We start from the raw sequence: 20,458 nt of genomic DNA, 5'->3' as shown, positions 1-20,458 counted from the left end.
AGAGCAGGCACTCCTTTTGAAAGGTTTGTCCTGTAGAAAATGGTGGCTCAACAGGGGAGCATACACCTCCAGCCCCGCACCAATAAGGTCCTAGATTCCAGTCTTCAGATGTTGTAGATGGTCACAGCTGCTGTTTTATAATTGATCTCTTGCAGCGGAGGGGACATGAGAGCTTTTGTGTTAAATGGCTGAGAATTCCTTTTGGAAATAAACAATTAATTGTGTATTTGATCCATGCAATAAGGAGATTGCTTATTGAAGAACATTTGTTTGTATCCTTGGGAATCACATGCTTATTGTTTTCTTAGAGTGGAAGTATAATTGTGTGAATGTCCAGAGTTAGCATGATGTTCTGTCTTTGAATCGTGGACACAAACTGGTAAAGATGGCCACCAGGGGTGCTCAAGACTGGCCATGCGGACTCCAATGCTAGCTATATCATAGTGATGATGTTTGTTGACTCCTCTACTCACTACAAGCAGATCAAGGGCACTTAAGATCCTATAATTTATTAAAAAGTTCATTCTGTCAATCAACATGTCTTCCAGGCTTTTAAAGTCTCCATTATTTCTATTCCATAAACGTCTAATTGCCTCTCATGGAGGATTCTAACTTTGTAAAGCTCTTGTAGCTAAATGCGCAGTTTGAGGCTGCACCGTAGTCAATGCGGACAATGAACATTTAATTTGGCACAAAGTTTTAAAAATTGATCTTTAAGTGTCCACCAAACTGGAAAGAACTTGCCAAACTCTGTCCCAGGACACATAACGACAGCTTCTGCTCCTTGCCCAATTTGTTTAGTGCATGCTTTGCCTCCTGCTTTAAAAAGGTAATATATGTAAAATAGTTAAATAATCTACTTCAACCTTGTCCAGCAATATGTATGAGTCCATCATTCACACCAACCACCAAAATATCCCTATCCTCCTCATCTGACTGTTATCAATACTCACTCACATACTCACCAAACACCTTGTGAAATAAGAAGTGACACTCACGTCCACCTGCCCACCATTTGATTGAGGTTACAGTGGGGCTGTTGAGGATGAACTCCTGCGTTGATGGGTCGTACGTGGAGGTTGTCTCAAGGCCACGAATGTGGGTCCCTATGAGTGAAAACATGTTAGGCACATATTGTGAAAGCTCCTGGTTTTGTGAAAGAGAGTCCAACATAAAGTAAGGAAACAAACAGAGAGAAATGTCCTCCCCCACTAAGAAAAGGAGCCAACAGATTCCATTCATCCTCCTCCCACGGCACCAGCCTTTCTGTTCCAGAGGTCAGGTTACTACGTCACCACCTTGAAGGGCCATCTAGAAAATGGGAACAGGAAGTCATTTAACCAGAAGCAAGAGGAGTAGAAATGTTGAAGTAAAAGTTTGAAAGAAGAGCAAGAATCCAGATGTGAACAAGTACTACCATGTTGATTAAGCTGTAACCTCCAGTTATTGTGTGGGAGGTCTTTCCTAGACACAGAAGTCACTGCTACTCCTTTACATATGTTGATTCAGTGGGATGAGGGGAACAGAGCAGTACTGACATTACTTTACAATAGATTTTCCATCCTCATAACCAAACAATTTGACTTTAGAAGCAAACTGGTGCCCATCTCCCTACTGTTGTTTCGGTGAGCAAAGTATCTAGGAAAGATTGCATGAGGGGAGGACTCTTAGGACTCTTCTAAAAAGAGAAAACAAATTGTCTGTTCCACTATTCGTAATCAAATGCATAATAAACGCTTACACCTGCCAGAAAATATGTAAATCTCCAAATGGAGAACATCTATGTTGACTGCAGCATCTGCTCTCTTTTTCAACTGAATGAACTGCTGTTTTTACGCCATCCACAAAGATACTTGCTGTTATTTCATGACTTGGGTGTGATAAAGACGCTAAGGTGAAAAGGATAGTCACGCAATGTACTCAAGGGGCACTGAAGAAAAGATCAAAAGGTTAAAATAGCCACCAATTGCTTCACAGGGCGAGTGACAGGCTGTTTAAAGTGCAGCCCCTTCCCCAAGTTCAGTAAAAATGAACAAAGTTCCCAAGATGTGCTTCAACCTATCAATGTCAGCTGCAAACTTTATATGCAGGGTAGTTTCTTTATGTTCCACTTGCTGCCAGTGAAGTAACTGATGTCATTGTGGCACTGTTGTAACCTTGCTTCCCTAGTTTGTGCCGCTGATGTCAGTTTCTTGTTTTTCTCCCATGTTCCATACCCTCAGAAACAGAGGTTAAACAATTCTTGGATGAAGTCTGCTGAGTACTTACTTGGGACCATATTAGGTGTTAAAAAGTGACCACCAAGGGCGAGGGCAGTGAGGAACCTGCGGTTAGATAGAACATCCAACAGAAGGAGAGATGCCGAACATATTTCTAACTGTAGATTCCTCAACTTAAAAAAGATACTAAAGCAGTAACTCCCCAAAGTGAAGAGTCTGTCGAATAGACTCAGACCAAAAAGTCCTCCAGAAAGAAGAAGGCGAAATGTCCCATCAGGCCAGATGGTCAAGGCAGTAAAGCACCAACACCCATGTCACAGGCTGTCAGATGTCAACGAGAGGCTCCTCTCACACGAATGCATTAGTAACAGCTTTGGTCCTGGCAGAGTGAGTTTTCAGACCTTCTGGGAGTTGTGTCTTGGTCAGTGTGTAGCAGATCCTAATGCAGAGGACTACCACCTCAGCAAGGTCCTCTTCTGCACTGCCTTCCCTTTTTTTGCTCAAGACCAAAAAATTGATCATCCACTCAATGATCCTTAGTACGATCTATGTAAAGTCCTTTTGAGGTCCCACCAATGGGGCCTCTCCTCCTATTATGAGTACTGAGGGGAGCAAACAACGCTGAACGATTGATGGATTTTCCAACATGAAAGGGAGTCATGATTTTCGGGACAAAGGCCTCCTGAGTCCTCAGCACCAATTTGGGAAAGATTGTGTAGGGCTGTTGCACTGAGAGTAGCAGTAGTTCACTGAAGCAACAAGCTGACATAATTGCAATGAGTAAGACACTCTTCAAGGTTAGACGATGCAGCGAGCAGCTGTGCATCAGTTTGAAGATTGTATACATTAAGAATGTCAAGACCAAGTTAAAGTTCAACTATGGCATCACAAACGGCTTGGAATGAAACCTATGTCTATCCTTTAACAAATCTCATCCGAGTGACTTGAACATGGACTGTTAGTCAAGCAAACGTAGGAAGGCTGAAAGGGCCTACAAATGTAAATGTAAATGTTGTAGACTTGTAAAGCGCACAGCTGCCCCAGCAACAGGGCGTCCTGGCGCTGTAGACCGCTGGGGAACCCGTCCTGGCTATCCCTGTGAGATGGTCCCTTTCTGGGTATCTCCAAGGTGAAACCAGGCATCCCCGGCGTCCGTGGGGGGCCGTTGTAGAGATGAGGCAAGCTTAATGCCCAGAGTTGCCGAGTGTGTTCCTGGTTAGAGTAGGTACCAAGGCGAGAATTATCGAGTCCGTTTTGACCCTGGTCCACGACCCTGCCACGTCGGGAATTGAACCCTGGTCCCTGGCCGATTCTCTGCTTACGGGTCTGCCGCCTCTAACCAGTGAGCCATACCTCTCCACCTTCTAAATTGTCCACTGCAAGGCCTTGCTAGGCTAAAGACTAAAAAACATAAAAGCACGTAAAATAGCTTGGCCTGTTCATTATTCCAAGCACCGCACCAGGTCACAAATTCGTTCCAACTTAAATGGATTTTGTATAAGGGCACATATCGGCAACTACGACATCCACCACCTCAGTTGGCACACGGAATGCAGTCAGCTGCCGCTAGTAAATCTCCATGCATGGAGGTGTAATTTGCATATATTAAGTGAGAGGACCCTGCCCTGTTGCTGACACAGGAGGTCCTCCCAAAGTGCCAGCCTGAACGAACGACTGACACTCAATCTTAGGAGTTCCAGATACCACACTCTGCTTGCCTAATCCGAGGTCTACAGGATGACCAGTAGCATAGCTTAATATTTTGCTGCCCATGGCGATCCCTGCGGCGCCGCACCATGGCGGTCCCTGCAGCAGTCGCCCATGGTGACTGTTATTATGAGCATGGGGAGGGTGCTGGTGATTCCTGCGGTGGCCGCCTGCAACGGCTGCAGGCAAGGGAGGGGGGTGGATGCCGCCCCCAAAACTCGTGCCGCCAAGGGCAGAACATCCCTCCCCTCCACTACACCACTGAGGATGACTTGGGCCCAGTGGTTTGTGATCTCCATAACTCGGGGCACAAAAGGAAGCGATGGGAAGGTGTACAAGAGTCCTACTATCCATTCCAGCTGGAAGGAGTGTTCATGCGGAAACTCCAGGGTGCACCATATTTCTTTTTTTTTTTTACTTTGTTTATTGAAAATTCACACAAAAGAGGATTTACGACACAGTACATACAATTCTACATGCAAAGGTCACAGTACAGCAGTAAACGACACAGAGCAACATGGCACATGTTGAGGGGCATTTCACAGTGGCAGTGAATCTCTACTGCAAGGGGATGGCACAGTCAGTACAAAGGTGTGCAGGGAGATTAGCAGTGACCCAGTGTTGCGCTGCAGATAAAGATGGAAGGGTGCCCATATGTCCCTGGGTCGAGCAGTGTAATGTACCATCTCAGTATACTGTTAGAACTTGCCCTGACTGTAAGCGGCATTTCGTAATCACCCCCTCAAAGATGGCACCCTTCTCTGCATCCACCTCATGGCTACATACCTCTGGCTAGTATAAGTTAAGTGGGGGCAAGGTGGCGGTACGAGGGGGGTATATGTGAAGTACCACCCAATAGAGCTGTTTGAGGAGATGGGTCGACTGGAGACTCCACACTCTCACAATCTCAGAGAGTACCAGGAACACATTTTGTCAGAACGAAGTGAGTTCAATGCAACTCCACGCCATATGGAAAACATTCACATAAGGAAGGTCACATCGAGCATATTTGGTTTCAGTGCCCCCGCTAAATTTGGTTATATGTTCAGGTATGTAGTAGTATTGGTATAGGTATTTCAAATGTATCAGTTTATGTTTTTAGGAGAGTGTTGTTTTTTTTTACTTGTGCACAGCAGTATTCCCATACTTTATCAGAAAACTGATGTCTACCACTTAAGTCTGACTTTCGGTAGCTTGTCCAATGTACCAGCTGGAAAGTAGTGTATAAATATGATACTTAGTGTTCCATTTCTGCCTTTTCAATGTATGTCGTAAGGAGCTTTATGTCGGGCAATAGCGCGGGGTATGTGGGAGGCTAGCCCTAGTCGCCGATTGGAGCCGGAGACAGCTGTAAGATGCCAACGGAGTCTCACTGGAATGGGCACAGAAACTACTCTATGAGATAAAAGCATTTTTTTAATAGGTCCCCAGTGGTGTGTATATCTGCCTGCAGCTTGAGCTCTTTAACATCCTTTTCTCCGGTAGGAGGATATAGTAGATTATCAGCCAGTGGCAGCAACGAAGAGTAGGGAATATCACAATGCTGTTTCTGGGCTCGCTCCCACCATGCATGGCTCATCAAGGCAAGCACATTTACATCCTGCCATGTCACTCGAGACAGTGCGCTTATACGATCCAACAATGATTGTGTTTGAACTAGTGCACTCTCAGCCCTGCCGTGCATGGGCATGTATTTAGTTAGTGCCTAATATTTCAGTTAGTAAGCCTCTGCTACTAGATAATATACATAAAAAGTCAAGCAGCCTGAAACCACCACACTGCATATGTCACATCACCACTTCCCAACTTATCCCACGGCACGTTCTTGACGATTGCGAAAAGATATGCTATGCGACATCTGCTCAATATATCAGCACTAGATTCAGAGACTGAACCAGCAGGTTGGCGACTAGAAAGATGTTCTGCTGCTCTACTCATCTCCAGAGATACAAAGCGTCTTGGCAAAGGACCTCACCCTCCCTCTTTTTGCAATATCACATGGCAGTGGTGTTGTCGGTGAGAACCTTTATGCATGGTAGGATGGCCTTTAGGACCAGATAAATGGCCTGCACATCCAAAAGCTTGATATGGAGCCTGCCTTCCACTGGAGACCAGAATCCTCTCATGTCCATCACCCCTCCTCACCCCCAAGCCCAGCAGTGATGCGTCTATTGCCACTATCAACTTCTAGTGGGAAAGGGAGAGTGCCCTGCCACAGGACAAATTATGGCCAGTTAGCCACCTCTGCAGATCTAGTACTGTACCTCTGAGATCTGGATGGTGTCAGAAGGGCAGCCCTGGTGCTGAGCCCTTTGGGATTTTGAGTTCCATGGTAGGTCTCACATGTGCCACCTGACATGGTTGACAAGGAGGATGCACTAGGCTAAAATGTCAAGAAACATCAGAACCATAATCTTCACTGGGCAAACCCCAAAGACCTTGCAGTATCTTGCCTTAAAGCTTTTTTAAATGATCATGATCTGACTCAGCACTGTGACCAACCAACTCATAAAAAAGGAGAAACTCTAGACCTCATTATCTCGAAAGGGCAGACCGTCACCCTGGATTCTATTACCCCATGTGACTGGTCAGACCACCACTGCATCCTTTTCTATATCAACAAGGAGGTATTGTCGAGGAAGGCTCAACCAATGAAATCAAAGATATGGAAAAGGGACCTCCGATTAATAAACTCTGTTGAGCTAGCTGCCCATTGTACATCTGCCCTCTCCTCCCAAGCGGACCTGACTGAGGTGCAGTTACTCACTGACTCCTACAATTCGACCATCTCCAATCCAACATAAAAATGCTTCAACAAAAATATCCAAACCTTGGTATAATGATAACTTAAACATGGAACGTCGCAACCTTAGGGCAGTTGAACGTTCCTGGAGATCAAATCCCTCCTCGGACCAACTTAAACTCTTAAGCGATGTTAGGAGCCTCTACTTCAAACAAATCAAGAGTGCCAGGGCTAACGATTTCAGACACCAATTGGATCAAGCGGCAAACCGTCCCAAGAAACTTTTCGAATTGGTCAAACAGCAATCAGTTGTAGGTCCAAACCTCTCTGAACCTGGAGGCTGCCCACCCTCTTGTGACGAGCTTGCTGCTTTCTTCATTGAGAAATCAAAACTCATCTCCACTGACCTCGCTTCTAAGAAGGCTGTATTGCTCTCCTCCAGGGCAGCATCACCACTTGACCGCTTAGAAAAGCTCAACTCTACCCACCTGAACACCAAGATCAATGCGTCTTGGGACTCCTTTACCCCATTTAGTGAACAAGACATCAAAAAGATCCTCTTGAATATCAACCCATCCAACCACTTCAGTGACCCTTTACCCCTAGCCATTTTCAAGGAAATCAAGAATGCACTCATCCCCACCTGGACAAGGATTGTAAATGCTTCTCTATCACAAGGCACGATCCCCGATTGCCTAAAAGCAGCTCAGGTATCTTCTATACTGAAAAAACCTAACGCTGACATGACTGATCTCAATAATTTCCCACCTATCTCCAACATCCCCACCCTAGCGAAACTCCTTGAAAAATGCGTTCAATCCCAACGCTGTGCTCACATTGAGAACTACCAACTCCTAGACCAGCATCAATCCGGCTTTCGGAAGGGACACAGTACCGAATCGGCTCTCACTCATGTTCTGGATGACATTTTAAAAATACTCGATCAAAACAAATCCTGCCTTCTTATCCTCCTTGACCTTTCCTCCGCTTTTGACACGCTTAATCATGACAACCTCTTATCCATTCTGCAAAACAGGATGGGTTTTGGTGATCAGGTGCTACAGTGGTTCTCGTCCTTCCTCCACCACAGATCGCAAAAAGTCAAGGCAAATCACTCTCTCTCCCAGCCCACTCCAGTTCTCATGGGGGTCCCCCAAGGATCTGCCTTATCTCCTATCCTCTTCAACCTTTTCCTGGAACCATTAGCTAACTCACTAAACTCCACAGGTATTCGTTTCCACATGTATGCCGACAACACGCAACTCTATTTGAAAATCTCATCCCCGGAAAACATCATCTCACTCAACACTACCCTAACGTATACTCAAAACTGGTTAACTGAGAACCATCTCCTGCTCAACACCTCAAAAACAGAATTCCTGCTCATCTCCCCGCTGAACCACATCCCCAATCTTGACCTCTGGCTGAGTCACCTCACTGCTTTCAACTGCACTCCTCTCATCATAGACTCAGCCAAATCTCTAGGAGTCACCATGGACAAGCACCTGAATATGAAAAATCATATCAGCAATACATGTAAGGGAGCAAACCACTTGATGAGGACACTCAGAAATATCAAACCTTTCCTTCCACTTAATGATTTCAAGCAGGTGGTCCAAGCGCTTGTCCTACCGAGGCTGGATTACGGTAGTGCTACCCTCTGTGGCCTTCCCAAATACACCCTGGCTCCACTAAGGGCATCACTGAATGCTGCTGCTAGACTGGTTACAGGCACCAAACGCAATGAGCACATATCGCCAGTCCTAAAATCTCTAAATTGGCTCCCCTACGAAGCACGAATTCAGTTAAAGATTGCCGTTATGACGCACAAAGCCATCCACTTCAATACTCCCAGGTACCTGGCACAAAAACTTGAACTATCCTGTGGTGTAAGAGCCTCAAGAAGCGCCACTACTTTCCTCTTGAAACCACTTATCCTTAACAAAAAGAAAACTTGTCACAGAGCTTTCTCTAGCGCTGCTCCAAAGATATGGAACTCTCTCCCACCGAAAGTACGCAGAATCTCCTTAGCAACGGTGTTCAAACTGGAAGTCAAAAGATTCCTGATGAATAAATTCTTTCAGTAAGTGGGCTAGGCTCTCCTGCCCGATGTTATTGTTCCTACTTCCATGGTACCATCATTTACTACTACACTTCTTTTATGACATACTGTGCCCCTCCTTCGCTACCCTTGTACAATTGTTTAATATAACTTCCATGTGGCATGTGTCGTGTAATCTATGATCACTCGTGTTTTTATCCCTATCTGTTGTTGTTTTTGCATTATTGTCCTTCTCTCCTTCCTAATGTAAAGCGCTCTGATATCCTTTGGGATCTTGTTCGCGCTATATAAAACTTTATAAATAAATAAACCACCTACACTTGGATCCAGGAACAAGCTTAAAACATCAGGATCATAGCCTAAATGCCCTGGACTTGTTGCTGTGGAGAGAAATCTCTGAACTCCACCGTATCCAGAATTTCCCCAATGAATGGAAGACTCTGATAGGGAATTAGGAGGGACTTCAGCTTGTTTACATTGAAATACAAAGATGTTAAAAGTCCTGCCTTTGCCTGGAGGTGTCCACAACTGACAGCAGTGAGCAGACATTCAGTAGCCAGTCGTTGAGGTACCGGACACTCTCAACCTCCGAAGTGCAGAGCAGATAGGATCTGGGTCAACATGAGCACTTTGAATCTGTCCTACAGTAAGAACAGGTTGAGGAGATGGAAGTCCAAGGTAGGCCTGAGCCCCCATACGTTTTCAGGACAAAGGATTAAGGAGAGTAACAACCCCCACATGTCTCAGAGTCTGGACACCTCTCTATGGAACCTTTGGAGAGCAAAAGGCACAACTCCTACAGCAAGATGGATAGATGCTCTTCTAAAACCTGTTTCAGTGAGGAGATATTGGGCGGGGAGGAAGGAAAGAAAAGGTTGGTCATAGCTGATTTGAATAATTTGCAAGACTCATCTGTCAGAGATGGATGGATGGGCAACCAGGAAGGAAGTGCAGTATCCTGCCTCCCACTGAGTGGGCATGTGCAGGTAAGGCAAAATAAAGTGGTCTGTTGGCTGTCGTAGGAGTGGATGAGTTGGGACACAGGGACGTATGTTGCCTGCAGGTTCACTTGCAGACATAAAAGGACTGGGCTGTCTGTTTCATCACTGTTTGGGAAGGCTGTCTGGTGCAGGAATTGTTTGGCAGGGGCCAATATTCCCAAACAACATGATGTAGCTCTACTGTCTTTAAAGAATTTTAAAATGGAATCTGCCTTCTCACCAAAGAAGTGGGACCCATAAAAGGGCATGTCCGTCGGCGAACCCTACACAGTCCTGAAGAAACCAGTGGACCTCATCCAGCCATGTCAATGAAGAGTCACACTGATACCAACCACCCTGCCAAGGTAATCCATTGGATCCAAACCTGCAGAGATAATATGTTTGCCCCGTCCTGCCCACCATGTATCACCTAGGCCAAAGAGACCATAAGATCCTCTGGGACTGTCGGCAAGCTCTCGCTGGCCATGTCCCAAAGGGTATCGGTGGATTGGCCCAACAGACACACCACGTTTACAAACCACAATACCAGAATGGCAGAAGAACATTTATGTTTGCCAGAGGCATCAATCCTTTTAGATTCTCTGTCTGGAGTAGTGGTAGAAAATGAGTTAGGATTTCCTTTACTGTCAGAGGTCTGTACAATGGAGGAGGGTGCTTGCAGAGAAAATCCAGATTACTAGGTGCTGTTTCACAATGGCAGGCCACCCACCTGTTCACAGGTGGGCAAGTACATGGTGTCGACCAAGTAGCCATCAGAGTCTCTGTGATGGCATAAATGAATGGAAGTAAGGGCTCATAATTACCTGGCCCGGGCTGCAAATTTCTGTTAAAACATTTGTTTTAGCCTCAGTGCAGGGCATCTGTAACTCTAGCACCTCGGCTGCCCTCTACCACTGTGCAAGAGAAACTCTTTTCCGCTGATGGCCCATGAGGAGAGTTCAGCCCTTTCTCAGGGGAGGTGTCAAATTCACTGCCATTTTGTACATCCAGTTATAAGGAATCACCAGTCTAATGAAGGGAATCAAGCCACCCCTCTCATCATCATCAACATTCTGGGATGCGCCCTGCTCTGGCACAGGGTCGGAATCAGACCCAAAAAGATAATACTCTGCTGACAGTTGTGACACAGTATGCATGACAGCTGGTCGAGCTTTTGTAATTTCACAGTGAGACATCAAGCTCAGGCTGACGTTAGTTCTGGCACTGTATTTAAAATGCATTTGGGCAAATTATGTTTTGGAATACCAGACAGTGTGCTCTCTATTCTCTTGTTTTGATTGGCTCCTTGATGAGTTATTGGGGTGACAAGCTCATTGGGATGCACCTGCGCTGTAGGAATGGTGCAAGAACCTCAGAGGAGTGTGAGTAGCATTGCCAGCACCCTCACATTTAAGGTGTCTCTCTATACTGAAGAAGGACAAACGTCCTAAAACATTTGTCCAGAGATACACAGCACTGGTTGCCCAAAAAATGGTAAAAACGAAAGACTTTAAACTGAAGTGAGTGTTATTAAGCTCCTGCATTTATCACATTGCATTTGGTCAAATTGTGTGCTGGTATGCCAGGCAGTGTGCTCCACCCCCGCCTATTCTGATTAACATATTTATAACCTTTGGCTGGGAAACAAAATGGCTAGACATGGAACTAATAAGTGTCCATTTTGCAAAATACTCAATATTAATCCAGTCCCAAAGTTTGTAAAGCATTGAAGTTTCAACCCCCTCTGCTGCTTAGGGTATGCCCAGACATGGGTCCCGTGCATGCCACTGGAGAGAAGCTATCCTGGCTGATGAGGGCTGAAAGCCCGAAACTGGTCCTAGGTTGATTGTTTCCAGTCCAGGGAGGACCTGGCCTGGGAGTTCGGGCTGGACTGTTCCCATTGGGCGCAGAGTCAAGACTGATTTGCATATGGCTGGGTCCAAACTGGAATGGCATGGTGAGCAAAAAAACGATGGATTTAGGCCCAGATCTCTGTACTGGGGTGAATGTATGACATTGTTCTGCATTCTGTCCATCAGTTGTTCTTTTTGCATTTGTCACCCCGAGTGGGACGGGCATGCCCAGACGTGGGTCCCGTGCTCTCCATGCCACTGGAGTCAAGCTATCCTGGCTGATGAGGGCTGAAAGCCTGAGACTGGTCCTAGGATGCTTGTTTCCAGTCCAGGGAGGACCTGGCCTGGCAGATCGGGCTGGACTGTTCACATTGGGCGCAGGGTCAAAACTGATTTGCATATGGCTGGGTCCCAAACTGGAATGGCATGGTGAGCAAAAAAACGATGGATTTAGGCCCAGATCTCTGTACTGGGGTGAATGTATAACATTGTTCTGCATTCTGTCCATCAATTGTTCTTTTTGCCTCTGCTACTTAGGGCAGTGTCCTCACTAGGACAAAAGGATGCACCCTCTCACCATGTGAGTTTAATGTTAATATGACAAAAGGTGTAAGCACATATCATAAATATCAGTAGACGAATGATTTCAAGGAGCGTTCACCAAATCTCTCGACTCAGAAGACAGCTGTTATTCTAACTGCAGAGGCCTATCGCTATTGCCAAGTCTATTTAATTCATCCTTGTTTACAAGCTCATATGCTGTGTCTTGGGTTTGTTAGCCAATTTTATAAATTAATAATTGTAAGACACCTGATTACTTCTTATGAGTCCCTAGCTGGGTATTAATTTTCTTTGCTTTTATGGATGATTATTTCGATTGATACACATTAAGGTGTGTTCTCAAATCAGTGATTATGTATTGAATAACCATATATATGAAGAAGCAGCCACTGCTCTGTTTTTCCTAGTATGTGCTGCAGATAGCATAATTTAAACAAAAACAGATGCATGGACCTGTTCTGGGTCTGCTTGCATGAGTAGAATGTGCTCATGATACAGCCCCAGGATCACCACGTTAAACTTTCATTCTTATAGCTTCCATGTCAAAATGATCTTGGAACTTTTTGGTGCTGAAACAAAGCTAGCCACTTGACAAAATCATATTTACAAACCATGATGATCATCATATTTAATGGAAACATATTGAGCTGTGCTTGTTCTTTCCTCCAAGATGGAAAATGTACTAGAACAGGGAGTGCTGCAGAGAACAAGAGATGAGGTGCTCTCAAATATGGCAGGAGTTCAGCCCTTGCACTGCTTTCAAATAAACGATGGCCCACACGCTTGGTATCAATCAATGCTTTGCATTCCATTAACTGCATTCAAATAAACACAAAATCCCATAAGCATGGCCCAACAATGTAAAACATATGTCCTTCAAAATGTGAAATGCACAGGCAAATGACCAAGACAACTACTTCTTTGCATAGCATTAGAGTTTGTTGTTAGCAAAGACCCAACAGTTACCAGTATGCATGCTAATTTCTTAGCCGAATAGACAACGAATACCACATGTATTAGCCTAGCTGTTTCTTGGTATGCAGAGACAAAGAGGAAGGTAGTGCGACACGGGCTTGGAATAACAGAGAACCCACAATATATTTCTGATGTGCTAAATGACAATCTTCAGCCAATCTTAGTTATCTGTAAGAAGAATAGAACAGCAAGTTGTGTCAATTGTGTAAACGTTTGGTGTTGTAGTCAAACCTTAATGAGAATAAAGGTTACTTTTAAGAGTAAATTCAAGGACAATGTACAGAGAAGGGAATTAGAGGCAGGAAAGAAGGAAGGAAGAATGGACAATCAGAAAGAATGGGCGAAGAAAGGAATTAAAAGCTACATTTGTCATAGCAAAAAAAAACACCATCTCGTGATTTGTATTGGAGATAAAAGAGCAAACACTGATAATCACTGGTGCTTACAGTTTTGAAAACACTGGAAAACACTTGAAAAACTCTACCAGAATTTGCAACGAACAGAAACTGAAAACAGGAAGGATTAGGAATATTCTAAGGAAAGGAAGCAGTAATAAGAAGTATCAGAAATACATATTACACAACACCACTGAACAGACAGTTTAATGCCAAAATCCAAGAACTCAAGACAAATGACCGACTGGGTCTACATCGCCCTTCATAGTTCTGGTTCATCACCGGTAAGAGGCGAAGGTTGACGCAAACGTCAAAGCCCTACATGAGGTGCTGTCGCCAAAGGCTATGCTAGGACCGCCACTTGCAGGGGTAGGACTTGTGGGATTTCTGCTACAATTGGATTTCTCAGGCCATAGATGTCTACCATGCACTGGTTTAATCTATTTAATCTGATTTGCTGTGAAAGACATAACCCCTCCAACAGTCTGGTGTTACAAGTCCATGATACCAAAATACAAAATTGTGCAAAACGCAGAGTACATGACACACTTTAACCATAGTGAGAGAATCTCAAGCTGAAACACTGCAGTGCTAATTCTATCACCAAAGGCAAGTGAGACAAACAGAAATACTGATGATCAAACCATGATCCTGATTTTCTTCTTATACCTATGAACTGCAACTGCATAATCTCAAAGACCCTTACAAAGGAGAAAGGGTAGGCAGGCATAGGGAATTTTCTTGACATACACAGGTATCTTTGGTTGTATTTAAATGGGAACAGGGTGCTGAAGTAACAATGTATAACCACCGGCTGTCTCCATAGCAGTGTTGTTTGCATATATGCATGTTGTGTTAGTAAACCTCGTCCACTTTGGGGCAAGGTCATCTAGGGAACTTAATTGGAAGGACTAACTTGGAGACTGGTGAAGTCAATGGAGGAACCGGCAATGACAAAATGTACTGAGGGATGCTAGTTGTGCCATCTGTTCTCACTAAATAACAGGCATTGGCCAAGCCAATAGGTCTAACGTTGTCAGCCAACTTTCCAGCAATTCTTGGTTTATTTTTTCATGGCTCTTGCAAAACTTCATTGTTAGGGAATATGCCAGAGCCTCATAAATCTGAAAAAACAAATCATTTCTCACAGGCAAAAAAATGTCTTTTAAGTCTCCCAAAACATTACACATTACCAAGGCACTAAAGGGAACTGCTTTGTGTATGGATGTGTTACTTGTGAAGGGGCGGCATGCCGAAACATGTAGTGAAGTCAGCCATTGGCTAACGTGGACTGATGATACATTGCCGCTTGATGCATGCTAGAGTGGGTGGAAGACAAAACTCAATCACACCAACCACAGACTAATAGATGGAGTCTGTCTGAAACCCCTGTAAGTGACTATGTTATACACACAATGTACAGTAAAATCAAATGGTCTTGGCTATCACAGACCTAAAAATATCAATCAGTCTGGCATTAGTTGCAAGCCTCTTGCTTTTGACAAAGAAAGAAGGCAAGAAAGACAAGAAAAAAGGAAAGAAAGAAAGAAGGAAAGAGAAGGAATGAGAGGGAATGAGACAAGAGAAGGAATGAGAAGAAAACAGAAGGAATGAGAGAAGAAGAGAGAACATTGGGAGAAGAAAATAGAGAAGGAAAGAAAGGGAAGGAAAGGAGGAGGAAATTATATAAAGAAGGAAAGAGAAGGAAAAAGAAAGAAGGAGAGAAGGAAAGAAGAAAAGAAAGAAGGACAGAGCAAAGGAGAACAAAAGGACAGAACGAGAAGGGAGAAGAAACAAAGAAAGAAATAATGAAAGACAGAAAGAAAGAAAAGAGAAGAGAAGAGAAAGAAAGACAGAAAAAAAGAAAGACAGAATGAGATGGGAAGAGAGAGGCAGAAAGAAAGAAAGAAAGAAAGAAAATGGAAAGGATAGGAAGAATGAAAGAAAAAAGAAAAGAAAAATTAAAAGAAAAATGAGAAAATGAAAGAAGGCAAGAAAAAAAGAGAGAAATAAAGAAGGAAGGAAGGAAGGAAAGAAATGAAAGAGTAAAAAGAGGATAACTTAATAATGAACAGTTTCAAATGGACACATCCTGATCTGGCATACTGTGGAATAGCAGCAATAAGAAAAGAAAAACACAAAAGGAATTTCCAACTGCATTGGCAGGAGATGGGATTTGATAAAGATGAAATGTGCATCAGAAGCATCCTGCTATCACATCGGGTTCTAAACACAAAGACATCACTGAAGCAATTATAAAGTAAAAGCAAAAACAACGGCACTGAAGGGAACTAACTTGTGTGTGGAAGTGCTTCTTGTGAGCGAGAAATATGCAGTCACTCAAAGTGAAGTCAACCAGTGGTTTCAGTAGGCTGACCCATTGCCACATGTTGTAATGGGCGGGGGCAAAATGTGAATGACACAACAACAATGACAGACCAATGGATGAAGAGAGGAGGCTCAAAACCCCTATATGTAAGGATGTTATGCATATTTTCATAAAATTGAAAAGTCTTGGCTAATGCCAGACCTAAAGAAAATATTCAAGGGTGGATGAACAGTAGCAAATTGAAGCAATGGGTCACCTTTTTCTATTGAACAAACCCTTATCTACTGTCTGACTAAGAGTGCATTGGTGGAAAATTAATTAAAAATAAAACAGGCAAATGTTATTTAGTATCTGCCAACAGAAATACAGCCCACCAGCTTCTGTCATAGCTAGCACAGGAAAGGAAATGATAACTTAAAGCAACAAGACCGTTTCATTTCATTTAAAAGAACATTGTTACTTAATATATTTATATTGTCCGGCCCGTAAGCTTAAACTTTACCTTAAGACGTTTATTTGTGGTGTTTCGAAATTACTATTTTTTGAGCTGCGTTGGGGGTGGTGCTCTAGTTTGAAATAATCAGCACATTGCTATGGTACCAAAATATCTTTTTTTTATTGACTACCTAAATAGGTCTAAATACTTATGCTTCAAGAATCATCTGGCTCTCAGTTAACTAGTTTCTGTTGTCACTAGTAAGAAGGTGTGTTAGACTGTAGGGCTTACCTGGGAGATCCTGTGGGGACCCAGGGGGTCTTGTAGGTGTCAGTTAAAGAGGAGAAAAAGTATTAAGGCAAAGACCCCAACAGCCATGACTTGAATGATCAAAGTTCAGGAGTGCTTAGACAGGGTTTCGTTTCTAACATATCAGATTTTGTGAAGTGAGCGGGGAGAGAGACAGAGCCAGGCAGCACATTGTACCAAGCATCTGCCTAGCAGTTCCCACCAGTAGCACTGCCTGTAAGACCATTATAAATCTTTGGCCTCCAGTTGTCTACATGGTTTAGATCCCCGCGACAAGCAACAAACCTTAGCAAGGACAAATGTTACCATACCGTGACCCATCTCAGTCTGGGCGTAGGTGCCAATGATCTCCAGATTCCAGGCGGGCACGAAGAATCGCTCCTGCTGTTCGGGGTTTGCCTGGGTAATGAGGGTGGGAATGAACATGGCAAGGTGAAGATCCAGAGGCTCATGCCGTCCGCGATGCACAAAACTGCAAAACAATTCCAGGGGCAGGAGGAAGAATGGTAAAGTGAAGAGGGAAAGAGAGGGCACCAGGAAGATGGAGATATCAAAGGTAGAGAGAGGGGAAGAGAAGAAAAGGTAAATAAATAAAGATCTCTAATGAATAGAAAGCAAGCAAATTTAAACAGATGTCAGCACTCGTTCTTTGGGTCCTAGGACAGACCATCTCCTTCTACCATCCATCCCTGCCATCTCATGGCAAACCGAGAACTCTCCGAACAGCATTTAATACCATTTAATCTAACTTTATAGTTTAGAACACTACTCTTGTTTTATTTCTGGATAGTTAGTATTTAGCCAGTCTCAGTATTGCTCTAAGCTTAGTATTCAGAGCCAGATGTAGAAGGTCTGACAACAAATGGGCTTTTTATATTGTTCAAAAGTCCTTTTAGAAGCCAGGAAATTATTTTAGATGTGTAAGGGGCTTTTGAAACCCTTTGCAAATCCCAAATGAGAGTGGGCATGAAAGTAGCGCCCCTTTCCTATTTACAAGTTGGAATGGTATGCATCAATAGTTTGTAACCATAATTGTGGCTGCAAACCGTTGATCAATTTTCGACCCCAGAGTTGAGGTGGTACCTGTTTCCTAAAGGTAAACCTGCCACTGTAAGACAGCTTCAGCTTTAGGAGTCATGCCGGCTGCCTGTGGAGCAATAAGCCCAATGTTTTCCCAAGCAGGAAACCTTTTTTTTAAAGAACAAAAACAGCATCTATCCCATTAATGAACACAAGCTGCTTTTGAAAACAACCATTGGCAAAGCCAATAGGTCTGGCTTTCATATGCTAACCGTTAGCTCATTAGAGCAAGAAACATTGGAAGAAACCAGCACGAGCAGACAAAGAGGGCTATAATTGTAAAGAATCCCCTTATACATGTCAATGCACAAACTAAAATCGAGTTGAAAGGATACACTCAGACAGCCAATAGCATTAGCCAAGAGCCAGGCAGAGCAAAGACTTTACTGACAAACTATCAAGCCAATGGTTAAAAGAAGCTGGATAAAGAAAGCCAGTGGTTGAAAGGGGTGGACCCAAAGCTGACTGTATGTATATTGTTAGCAATAAATTTGTTTGACAACTTTATTGTCAAACCCAGAAGTACAAGTGGTTCCTAATCAGGAATGTAAATGCAGGGACTGAAGTCTGCTGTCTCTTGCAGGCCTCCAACAATGCAGTCACAGTTAATCATAAGGGGTCGCAAACTGTGATCTGCCTCAATAAAAATCATTAGGAGATGTGACCTATTAGTACAATATCGCATCGCAAATTGCAGTCCTGTTAACAGATCAGTCTGTGTGCAATTGCCACATTCCTGGTTTGTGAATGGGGATGGTCAGACACGTGCTAGAACTCATCCCCTTCACCTTGTGTTCCAGTGAATAAGTGCAACAGGAAGAAAGATTTGCAGCGTAAGAGGGCGGAACACAGAATAATGTTGGGGTCCAGCTAAATTCATTGCTAGGATGGTAATCTGAAGCCCTTGCATTACATTTGCATTTCTAAATCTGGATGACTTTCTCCCTTATATAAGCTAAACTATGTGCATTTTAATCCCCATCCAAAACTGTCCGAATTGTAACATGGATCCAGTATAAGTGAGGAATCAGAGGTATAGTGTAGAGGACAAATCACAACCTGGGACCAAAGGCCCCGCTGGAAGAGATGTGGCAACTGTCCCTTAGCATACTACTTGCCTCTTCTGCCTGCAGATAGATCCATACTGTGCTCTGTGAACGACTGTAGGACCAAAGAAGAGCGCTGCTCACTTCAGGGCACCCAGTGAATCATAAGTCAATTAGAACCTGAGAGATGTCAACTGATGTTGCTTCACGGAGGAGGGTGCTCCATACCACAGAGAGACTAGAAAACATTTAACAAATCATGAAACTAAGATGGTTTCTGTGTAGGAATGGATTCCTTATCTAAGATCTTGTTAAGAGCGGCTGTGGGGTGGCGCATACTGCTGAAATTAGATGGGCATCACCACAGCTTCGGGAACAATGTACAGCTCTCTGTGGCCCATTTTATAACTTAACACTTGGGGGAGTGGTTTATAAAGAGGCTGGAAGGCTTACCAGTAGTTTTGGATGTGTGATACAGTAACATAAGACCCTTGTATTCACAATGGGTTCACAACACATCAGACATCAGGTATGGAATAGACGCAATGATATATCTATTCCATACTGGGTATGGAATAGACACATGCATGCATCTGGTTTGATCTAGGAAGACATTATGCATACATTTTTCAGAGCACGGTCCATACAATGAATGGTGTTTAGAGTGAGGTGGTTTTTAATAGTAACAATTACTATTCTTTTTTTTTAAACAAGGTGATGCGGCTTTCTGCTGGGTAATAAACAGCACGATTACAGGCAGGTATTTGAAAGTGGGCCCCATGATTTACACATCTGGGACCCCACAGGACATTTACATTAGATACAATCCTACTGCATTGTTTCTTTTAAAAAAATAAATGCAGAAGGACCCATACTCAGGTGAGAACCTTATCCCTCATGAAGGTGCATGAAATGGATGGAAGAAAAGGTAGGGGCACATACATATAGCCCTGAAGAATGCTCCAGACCCTCATGGGCTCTTTGCACAGGCCGAAACATGTTGGTAAGAATCAGTGGTAAGTGAGAAAATAATGCTCAATTAGAACCCTGTACCTATATTTTTATAAACTTACGGTACCCTATTAATAAATAGTAATTCTGACTGGGTATAACACACGTTTTCTTTAAACGTTCTCTTTTTTTCAACTGGATCCCTGCTTTATTCAGAAAGTTACTTTATATAAGAACTCCCACTCCTGGTCGAGTCCGCTCTGGTGGTATTATCCTTCCCGGGTGTGGTTATACGCTGATGATGAAGCATGCCACTATTTAGTGGGTGAGGCATCTATTCTAAAATCTTTGCATTACCCAGTAGAACCTCTAAGTGTTTTCCCTTTATTTTATTTTCAGGAGCCTGGTTGCCCATTTGTGTGTAGATATGACTTTGAGAGAAGACCAACCTAGTTGCATTTTCCTACTCTCCCTGTGTGAAGTAAGGTTCCCTTGATATCAGTCCCCAAAGTACAAGGTGTACCTCAAAAGAAATCCCATGCTGAAAGAGGGTCATCTCTGTTAACACTGTCATCCTTCACCCATAGTGACATACTGCCTTCTCGCCATACATGGGCATGAATGTTGATCACAGACCCCGGTAATCTGTAGTAATAGCCTACTTTCAGATGGGCAATACACAGCTATTTTGAAGCAGAGCACAATATATCACACAAACACAAGGTGTCAGAAAACCCAAGACATCCATCCATTTGAGCATGCAGTGCTGTCCCTTCCCGAATAATCATTTCAAAGCTGGCAGAGCAGCCAAG

At 43.6% G+C, this 20,458-nt stretch overlaps 1 protein-coding gene across 1 annotated transcript in view; it reads right to left on the bottom strand.

Moving 5' to 3' along the window:
- LOC146810055 (peroxisomal acyl-coenzyme A oxidase 1-like) overlaps nt 1-20,458 on the bottom strand; it is a 350,345-nt gene that overhangs the window by 172,561 nt on the left and 157,326 nt on the right. The window contains exons 3-4 of the mRNA XM_085616950.1: nt 16,881-17,041; nt 999-1,106 (exon numbers count right to left, since the gene is read on the bottom strand). Coding sequence (XP_085473076.1) covers nt 999-1,106; nt 16,881-17,041 — 269 coding nt within the window. The remainder of the gene's footprint in view (nt 1-998; nt 1,107-16,880; nt 17,042-20,458) is intronic.

This window comes from Triturus cristatus, chromosome 7, assembly GCF_964204655.1.
Source record: "Triturus cristatus chromosome 7, aTriCri1.1, whole genome shotgun sequence".
Classification (NCBI taxonomy): Eukaryota; Metazoa; Chordata; class Amphibia; order Caudata; family Salamandridae; genus Triturus; species Triturus cristatus.
This window is presented reverse-complemented; position numbering and strand designations above follow the sequence as displayed.